This window comes from Planococcus citri, chromosome 5 (assembly GCF_950023065.1).
Source record: "Planococcus citri chromosome 5, ihPlaCitr1.1, whole genome shotgun sequence".
Lineage (NCBI taxonomy): Eukaryota > Metazoa > Arthropoda > Insecta > Hemiptera > Pseudococcidae > Planococcus > Planococcus citri.
In genome coordinates this window covers 71547683-71558162 of record NC_088681.1, presented here as the reverse complement: position 1 = coordinate 71558162, position 10480 = coordinate 71547683, and the positions used below count along the sequence as shown (strand labels likewise).

The 10480-nt window shown below is 37.1% G+C and overlaps 2 protein-coding genes across 2 annotated transcripts; one reads left to right on the top strand and one right to left on the bottom strand.

Moving 5' to 3' along the window:
* The first annotated feature begins 2217 nt into the window (after positions 1-2217).
* LOC135847356 (MAP kinase-interacting serine/threonine-protein kinase 2-like) lies at positions 2218-8856 on the top strand. The gene is made up of 8 exons (XM_065366835.1): positions 2218-2798; positions 4006-4104; positions 4221-4440; positions 4544-4680; positions 4889-5043; positions 5170-5367; positions 5464-5675; positions 5757-8856. The coding sequence occupies exons 1-8, from the start codon at positions 2750-2752 to the stop codon at positions 5926-5928; spliced, it is 1242 nt and encodes a 413-aa protein (XP_065222907.1). The 5' UTR covers positions 2218-2749; the 3' UTR covers positions 5929-8856.
* Positions 6508-10104, bottom strand: LOC135847358 (uncharacterized). Its single transcript, XM_065366838.1, has 3 exons — positions 9794-10104; positions 9388-9702; positions 6508-9256 (listed from the first exon to the last, which is right to left on the bottom strand). The coding sequence occupies exons 1-3, from the start codon at positions 9833-9835 to the stop codon at positions 9167-9169; spliced, it is 447 nt and encodes a 148-aa protein (XP_065222910.1). The 5' UTR covers positions 9836-10104; the 3' UTR covers positions 6508-9166.
* Positions 10105-10480: the final 376 nt, after the last annotated feature.

Below are 10480 nucleotides of genomic sequence, written 5' to 3'. Positions count from 1 at the left end.
CGCGAATAAAACGCTAGCTTTTTGCTAGCATGTGGTCAACTGGGATGCTCGGGGTTTCAAAATTTTCAAAACAATCCGAAAAGGTCATCAATAACGACGAACAAATTGTCAGTCAGGTATAAAAGAGAAAAACATCGTTTCCCATATCGTTAGATTAAGAATTATCCCCCCCCCCCCCCCGGTTAGAACAATATTTTAAAATGAACGCGTTGATGACGGATCGAGAATAATTGTGCTTCATAAAGTTAATTTCAAATTACACTGAATTTGGAAGTGCAAGTGGATTTTTGAAATACACAGCATACGATTATACTATAGTGATCGAATAGCAACGTTCATTAGATGAAGAATGAGAATCATGTGTTATGTAGGTACTGTACTTGATACGGTTTTGTTATTTTTTGCCCACAACATTGCCGCATGTTTTATCAATTTTTACGTATTTTCGGTAGATTTTTGAGTTACTCGAACAATTTAAACGATATCTAAATTTGAAGCAATGTTTGCAAAATTTGGTACAATTCCGCTGGAATTTCATCGTTTTGAGGCAGTTTTCAGATTTTTTCACACCAATTTTGCATAATTATGTTTGAGGCAATTTATTCGTTATTTGCGGTATCATCGGCGAATTTTTCTTAAACTTTTCGATATTTTGTCAATTTTTAGCCATTTTCAACGGTATTTCAAACAATTTCAACAAATTTTATTCAAAAAATCCATTTTTCTCCAAAAAATTTTTAATGTTGTTTTTTCAGTCAGTTTTAATTGTTTTTAGCAATTTTTGCAAAATTTTGCTCAATTTTTTTTTCAACGGGCAATTTTTAGAAATTTTAACGATGATTTTACTTTATTTTTTTACGATATTTTACGCAGGTTTAGCAAAATTACAGCTCATTTTGGTAAGATTTGACCAATGTGAAAAGTTTTTACGCCATTTTAAAAGTTTATAAGTTATAACCATGGGTTAAACAAGTTATTCAAAATTTGAGCAGATTTATTCGAATGTTTATCGTTTGGGGGATAATAACTACGCTTAGAATAAAATTCAGATGATTCCAAGAAGAAAATAACAAAAAAATAACAAAAATTAGAGAAACATTTATAAGTCGTCTGTTGGTCTGTTTACGACGTTATTTTTTAGGCGGAATTTTTAATTACGCGTTAAACAAACAAAAACAATAGCAAAAAATAAAAAACGTAAGACCATAGACGTGGCAACGAACGACGATGTTGTTGGAATTTGGAAAGAATAAGAAATGGGGGTGAACTGCACCGAGCATCGGGCTGAATCATCAGCGAAACGGAGGTCAAATTTTGAAGCTAAAAGTAAATTTAGGAGGAAGTGTGGAGTGGAACTGCGAGTAAGTGTATGTTGATGGGTAATTGGGTACTCATAGATAGAGATACATGATGAGTAGAAATTGAAAAGTTGCAATCTTTGCGGGAGTTTGTTTCTAGTCGAGCAGGCTGTGACGATGGAGAATGGGGATGGCGGAGACGAAATTCATGCATTTGGGAGACGTTCAAAAATGCACAAATCGTAGGGGATTTATTAGAGCAGTCGTGATACTAATTGTCCAGCGTATTACATTGTAAGTAGGTAGTCTATAAGTCTACGCAGTACGCACTGTACGATTCTACGATGACTTAGCATAACATAGACGTATTTATTTCGTAGTTGTACGTAAACAAAACAAGAGGAAAACAACAGTCACGCGATATCATCCGGCCTAGAAGCCGAATTCGAAAATCGACGGCGACGCTACATCGGCCACGTACAGTACATTACATACATACGTGCATCGTCGCATCGCATTCATGCCGGATTCGGGATTCGCATTGCCGGACCCGATTCTCGATTTGAATTTTGAAGTCGCACTTTGCGAACCACCGTATCGCTGCGTTTACCTCTATTCTACTGGTTAGCTGTTGATAAAAAAAAATGAATCCCCACCATGGTGTGATGTTGATTACGACGAGCTTACTGCGCATTAGCAGGGCAGGGGCTGGGGGCAGAGGGGCAGGACAGGTCGGCAGCGGCTCGCGGCTGTCGGTATGTATGTGTATTGTGTATGTATGTATGTGCTAGTGCTGTATAGTGCTATGTAGTGGCGTACGTGACGGCGACGGGATATCTAGAAAATTCTACGTCGTAGTAAAACCGAACCATCCGCCACACCCCGCCACACGCCGCTCCGCCACCCATGTTCGGATTCGGATTCGGATTGTGAAGCCAAAGCCAGTACTTGTACAGTCGCGAAAGGACAGTCAGAATGAATTGAAAGAAGTGAATAGTTGTTTAATGTCGGTGTCGAAAATAGCGTAATGCGTAGAGCGTTATTTGTTCTAACGAATCGAATTCATAACGATGCGGTGATCTAAAGAATGATGTGAATAATTTTCTACCATCAAATGTGACAGAAAGTTCGAAATTCGGCCATTTTCGCCAGGCAAGAATGATGTGATCCTTTTTTTTCTCTTCTCTTCTTCGATTGATAGTATTTTCCGTCATTGTTTTCCTTCTACATCGATCTCATTTTATTCGGCATTTGTTGACGTAATTTAACAACTTTTAATTGATAAGGCATGTTGTCTGTGATATTAGCATTCTAAGAGCCTACTTTCGTTTCGTATAACACTCCGTGTTTTTTTAGTCATTCTTGTAAAAAAAAATTACTAATAGGGTTACCTTTCTTATTTTTATAATTTTTCTATTCTACACATATCGGAAATCGTTTATTAATTAAAAATGGTGGCCACGTTAATAGACGAGAGTCAAAAAGAAGATACCTTTATCGGTGAGTACAATGTTATTATCTATCTGTCTATGTATTGTATATTGATAAAGTAGAACTACATACTTAGGTACGTAATATTATTTCGATACTAGTAGGTCTAGGTACCCCCTGTTTTTATGTCCCGAGTCTGACTCACCTCGTTCGAAATCCCAAGTGTACGTAGGTGCTACACGTACGCAATTACACTGTAACGCCTTCACCGTATGTAATTCGTTCGCCTCATCGCTTATTACATTACTTATTAGCGATTACATTTACTAGATTTATTTTTCAAAGTACGCGTTCGTCGTCCGTTCTGTTGAAATTGCAACTTTTCGCGTATCCCTGTAGTCGGCAAATTGGAAAATTGCTGGCCCATCGATCAGCTGTTCGGTTTAATAATACCGTTCTTTGGAACGGGTGACTTGCTGTTGCAGCTGGCGCCGTGTAACGCGGGTTGTTCCGCTTTTCCGGTTGTTTTTTTTTTTGTTTTTTATCCTTTACTCCTCTTCTACCTAGGTATTTTAATTTCTATGATAAATTTTTCGTATCGAAATTTCGTACGCGGTTTTCAAGGTGCCAGCATGAAAGTTACCGATTGCGATTATATTTCTTATTTTAATTCCATCTATTGTCTAATTGTATCGTTTTGGTATGTTGCGTTTTCAAAACTGTATTGCTGGTTCGTATTAACTACCATAATTATTAAGTACATTACTCTACGCTTTCGTCGTACTAATTATTTGTCGACTAGTCGTTTTTTCGTTCGATTATTAAAGCACACCGGAGGTACGAGTTAATGCAATCGTAATCGTAATCGAAACAACATATGGTTTATGTAAACGAAACGAACGCAGGCAGAACTGAGTATTATCGTTCGGTATTATTCACACAATTCGATGAATCATGGCGTTAGATTTACGAGTGAACGTTCTGTATGTCATTTATGTTGTACTGACTATGTATAGTACATACAGTTCACTTTGCACAATATTATGGCAGTACCTGTAGGGCCTAGGGTACACAAAATGCTCGCGTCTTCTCACGTACGCATCAATTTCATTTTGAATATTTCAGTCGAATCGAGTCGCATCGATTAGGCCCATTTTACACTACTACCTTCCAACTCTGATGAACTACTTATATTACGTAGAGTTACACAAAGTATTCGGCGAAAGATGCGAACGAACACAATATTAAATCTCGCGTTGATTTTATTTTTGTACAGGAGATAAAGCGGACTGTATGATTGATATGAAAGAGGAAGGACGTCGCAAACGCAGAAAGAAAAAGACAGCCAACAGTTTAGTAACGTCATGTTTTCATGGTAAGTCGAAGAAAGCGTCGACTCGACTCGGGTGCCGACTGCCGATATGCCGTCACAGTGAGCAGCGAGTAGGCAGACCAGAGTAATATTAACACCTACGTATTTCTATGTTACAGATCTATATAAATTGAAAGGCGAAGTTTTAGGACAAGGAGCGTACGCATCGGTGGAAACTTGCGTAAACATGCTAACAGATCTGGAATACGCTGTAAAAATTATAGATAAAGTGCCGGGACATCCGAGAAATCGAGTCTTCAAAGAGGTAGAAACGTACTACCAGTGCCAAGGGCATCCCAATATTATCCAGATGCTGGAATTTTTCGAAGACGACGACAGGTACGCTTCGACTTGTCTAGTCCTGACTCTCGAGTACGACGAGTGTTGAAGCTGCTTTATATTTTGTCCTTTACTTACACCGTATGTGTGTTGTGTTTCGCAGGTTCTACCTGGTGTTCGAGAAAGTAGACGGTGGGCAGTTATTGAACCGTATTCAAGAGAGGGAGCATTTCACCGAAAGAGAAGCGAGCCAAATTATTCGCGACCTCGCCAATGCGCTGAATTTTCTTCACAATAAAGGTGAGTTGAACGTACCAACGTGAATTCCATCTATCGAGTTGCGCGAGTTGATAGGGATGACGATAACTGAGCGACGTCAAATTTGAGCGACAATCCTGTCGAAGGATGCTCGTTTGTTGAAGAAAGAAAAAACTAATTATTTCGCTTCATTTGCCGCAGCCGAGCAACACTAATTTGGTTCTTGCGCGTTGTTCGCTTCGTGTTACAGGAATAGCTCATCGTGACTTGAAACCCGAAAACATATTGTGCGTTTACCGAAACCAGCTCAGCCCAGTGAAAATATGTGATTTTGATCTGGCTTCGGCCATTCAATTCAATTCAGGTCATAACGGTCCGATGAGCACTCCGCAGTTGTTATCACCGGTAAGTGTTGTTAGCTCAGCATCCACCATCCACCATCACCGTCGCCGTTGTCGCTGATCCTCCAAGACGTCTCTGAATTCGTAGATCACTCGTATTCGACTAATTCGCATTTTTCTGTCCAATCAGGTGGGAAGCGCCGAATACATGGCTCCGGAAGTAGTTGAAACGTTCATCGGCGAAGATTGTAATTATTACGACAAACGCTGCGATATGTGGTCTCTCGGAGTAGTTACCTACATCCTTCTGTGTGGCTATGCTCCATTCTATGGAAATTGCGGTTACAACTGCGGCTGGGAACGTGGAGAAGCTTGCCATACGTGCCAGGTAAATCATCATCTTCCTCCTGGAAACCTCTCTTCTATTTTTCTTGTTCAATTTGCGAACTGGGTCGTTAATTCGTGTCGTTTGTCTTCGTTGCAGGAGTTATTATTCTACAGCATCCAGCAAGGCCGGTTCGAATTTCCGGAAAAAGATTGGAAATACATCTCGGACGACGCGAAGGATCTAATCCGAAAACTATTGGTTAAAAACGCGCATTGTCGATTGAGCGCCGGCGAAGTTCTCAAACATCCGTGGATCAATCCTGGTCCCAAAGATAACGACTTCCTGGCCACTCCCGAAGTCATCAAAAGGTAATTTCGCTCGGCTCCAACAACCATCCGAACATACGCTTCTTTTTTCTAACCGACGTATTTATATTTTATTCGTTACAGAAACGATAGTTTGAAAAAATTGTCCACCTTCGCGGAATCCGCCATGTCTGTCAATCGAGTGATCGTTCAACACTTCAGCATGAACTCCGTCGGACCAATGCAGAAGGATTCCATTTACGGCCTTTCGCCTCCATCGGAATCGGCTCTAATGCAAAGGCGTCAACGCAAGTGAATCGAACCCGTGATCCCCCCGCCCACCTCCCCACCCATCTCTTTTGATTATCATTATTGTTTTTGTTCTCTTTTTTCCGTATAAATCGCTAATATCCGTTAAAATTAATTTTCTTATCCAATAAGATGATTTCTGTTTCTCGCTAATTTTAATCAATCTACCACCTAGTATCTATGTATGTATGTTTTTTTTCTTTCTTTGTTTACGAAAGAAAAAATATTGATCGAATTATGAATTCGAGCCCGCATCTTCCCATCGTGACGTTCGTGTTTTCTATCTAAAAACAGACGAGTTTTTATTCATCCGTATTAAAAAGTTAATGGTTATGTTGCTATAATTTATAATTCATTATAGGTTTATAATATGTACGTGAAATTAAAATTTAAAAAAAAAAAAAAAAAAATTATAAAACAAAAAAAAATAATGAAAATTTTTATAACGGTGAAATCGCGAAAAAAAAATCAGTTACTAACCAAAGAAAAAACGTTGTTTATCAACTCTATTTTCAAACGTTCGTACACGTCCGCATCAATCAATTTTCTATTTTAATAGATCGGTTCGATATTTTTGGAAAAACTATAATTTTTGCGAATCACTTTACGAAACGTGCCACAAGTTTTTGAGAACTTTGACTGATCTTGAGAAATACAAAATGTATTTTCGGATAAAGCACCGATTTGGCTGTTTATTTTGTTAGCTATGTATTTATTCGAATAATAATCATCTTATATAGAATTATTATAATACTCTCTGTTGAACATCGTCGGCGCGAGATGCTTTTATGTATTCGTTTCGTACACACTGGTAGTGATCACTCTAGAAATAACAGTTGCAAGTTTCATCTTCTTAGCAGTATTATATGTGAAAATATTGACGCGATGAGATCTGTGGATCCAGTGATGTGATATTTAACGTGTTATGTTATGAAATGTTAATTTTAATGACTAAATTCATTCTAAGTACGTATTGTGATCGCATGTGTAACAAAATATGTTCGTCGTCTCGAAAGGTTTATATTATTATTTGAAAATCGTACGCTTATTATGACGATAATTCCCTAGTATTTATGTTTCGATAAATTTGTTCGAGTACGTAAACGTATTTTTATTTAAATCCAGTAACCCAAGGTTAGGTCTCGCAAGTCGAAAAAATATCTACGAGTATTCGACTCTGTGTATTACATTTTGATAAATTTGATTATAAAGTGATTTTTTCCCCTCAAAAAAAAAAAAAAAAAGCATGGAGGATTGAGAAAGTTGGTACGAAGAACTGCGTACTCGGTGACGCTTTTTGAAGGCTAGATCTTTGAAATATTTTAGAAAATTGTATGAAATTTTGACCATTCTTGAAAATTGAGAAAATTGTTCGCGTTTAGGTACTTTCCAATTTTGAAATCGTTATAAATGACAAATTTTACGCGACCATTTTCAACATGTACAGGGAATTTTTGAAGGCTCAAACTGAACTGTTACCTTTCGAAACATGTAATGTAAAGTACACACTAGCCATTTCAAATCAAGTTTTTTTAAATTTTGTATTTTATTTTTCGATTTTGTGGACAATCCGACATCTCTCTCGCTACATGTATCGTAATCGTGTGATCAAACATCGATCAATAACGTACTTCGAGTTTGGCCTATACTGAAATAGGAAAGATATACGCTTTTACAATTAATTAATTTAATGTTAGGCTATATAAACGAGAACCAGCTATAAAATGTAATACACCGGCTGATGAGGACTAGCCATTGGGAAACTTATTATTAATAAGTATTTGAACTAAGTGAGCAAGGGAAAGAGGTAGGGAGACATTTGAAAAACTATTCGAACCCTAATTCGCAAAATTTGTCGCTAACAATCAAATTTGTACCATTAATTTATACCTCCAACTTTTTTTAATTTTGTTTTTTCTTTTACATTCTTATTTTTTTAAATATTATTATCGGTTCTTCCTTTTTTTTTTCCTTTTTGTAAAAATGTTAGTGTGATGATGAATCGATACGTCGTCGTTGTCGTGTTGCTTCTGTAATATTATTAAAAAAAAAAAAAAACTTCGTAAACCAAAACTTCGCGATTGATTAGAAAATGCTCGGTTTTGCTTCGCAAGTCAAGCATCGTCAGTATTGCAGGGTATATTTTTTTTAAATGGCGTATTCGCTTACGCGATGGTCTTTTTTTTACTATACGAAAGTCGTTGGTTTTTGTAATAATTGTTATCACATGGAAAGTTTAATGCTAGAAAATACATATGTGTCGTATGTAGGTAATATGTACATCTTACACGTGTACAATGTACATATTGATGTATGTAATGTACACATTCGTAGTTTACCCAGGCAATACTACACCAAAGAGTCGGTGATCGCGAATTAGAATTTTTCTCACAACCTAGAATAGCTTGCGTAAAATTGAATAAAGAAAAAAAAACCACGGAATACAAAAATAGGCAGGATGTATCGAATGTTGTGACAATTTGTATGTGTATAATATTAAAGATGTACGTATACGTAACCGCGTATCTTCGTAATTACAAAATACGTGTAAATGTGCCAATTGGATAGATGTAAATGATACATACGAGTATAGTATATAATGTGTAGGCGAAGCAATATGATTAAAACCTATAATTTTTAAGCGAAGATCGGCGATTTTATTCATCGATGTTATACCTTTTATTTTCCTTCGTTTATATTGTGAAATCAAAATGATGTACCTATCGAATACAATGACGAATTTTACGATTACGATTTCGTTATCGCATTTTTCGAGAATACGCTCAGAACTGTTCGTTATATATTTTAAAATATTTATGACAGATGTTACTTTTTGTATTCTAGATTGGATTTGTACGTCGTTTGTTTACTTTGTTTGTTTGTTTGTTTTTTTTGTCATTTTGAAACTATTAAAAAAGATTCGATTTTCTTTCAATTGTTGCGTTTTACGTCTATTTTTAATTTCAAATATGTACATTTGCCATTATGTACGCATCGTAGTTGTGCCAAAGAGGCGACGAAGAATGCGAAATTCGCGAAGAGAAAAGATTTTATCGACCATTGATAAATTTGAAAGAAAGTTGAGCATTTTGCTCGCAAAATAGGTAAGATAATTTCATGCAAGAAACACTGAAGGGTGTCACCTGCGTAGATAGATTTATTTGGTATTACATTTACGGATTATGGATCGTATGTACGAATTTGGCAATCTAATTCAAAGATGAATACGAATAGGCATTGGCGAGTTATGCGCCCTGCGAAGAACCAGCGTCCATCTTTTCAACTTTCGCCGTAAGAACATTACCGGTTCGGATTTTCTTGCCTTTCAACTTTTCCTGAGAAAGAAAAACGATCAATTGGTACGATTATTGAACTACAGACACAGTTGAACTTGAACCTAATATTATAACTGCGCAATACTATCGAGTGCAGGATTCGGTAAAATCAGAAAGACTGAAAAACGTACGTGAAACGTAGCAAGTTGCTGTTCGTTCAAATCGATCATTTTGCAATCGCCTTTTTTACATTCGTAAACGCCTTCGTCAATTTGCGGATCTTTTTCGTCGCTGGTACCAAACCACTGTTTGAGAAAATTGACAACTTCGTTGTTGGCTCGATTGTAATAATAGGAAGCGTCGTTAATGAATTGATATCCTTCGCCCTCGGGTGTCGGCAAAGTCTGATGAGCGACTTTGGCATATCTAGGGGGCATTATGCCAAAATGCTCGCTACCTGCGGTTTTGTGGACACTCATCGTGAGCGAAAAAGGTAGCACGCAGCACTGTAACGTATCATCGAATCAGGTATTTATAAGTAGAGAGAGGGAGAGGGGGGCGAGAAATTCAACGCAATCGCAGCAAAATTATACTCACAGAAATCACGAATAACTTGCAATAGGATAGTAAAATCGCCATAGAGAGAATTTCTACGAGAATGTAGCCACAGCTTATCGAAAAGAAACGTTTCAATTGACGAAGGTTTTCATCGCGAACAGCATAGGTAGGTAAGAAGTTTTAGAATGAGGATCCATATGTTTATGTACGCAGTACACACACACAGCCTGTTAAGGCTGAAAGTACATCAGGCAGCGTTGCAGCGTCATAATACTAACGAGAATTTAAACCAGTCAAACTCTACGTAAATCAACAAAAAACGAAAAACTGACATATGTACGCACTAAACAGTTGTAATCGGTAATAATCTCTCAAAATGAGTCGGGTATATGGCTCAAATGACAAATAATAGGCGTATCTATGGAATATGCATCGAGTGTACCCCTACCCACCTTTCTATGAGTTTCTACTTGGCTAAATAAGGTTCGTATCAGCTAGATATTAAAATCTCAGCTTTTCAATTCAACTGCGCTATAATTTCAAAAATTCTATTTTTCATCAATTTTTGGGTTCTAAAATTTCCCAAAAATTGAGAAATAACTTTTTAAATTTTTATTTACCTACAAAATTAGGTAACTGGTACCCGCAGCTATATTTTTGGGTTCAGAGGTTTTTTTTCTGACATGTTCTTCCCAAAAATCTAAGAGTGGTTCCCTCGAGAACAAA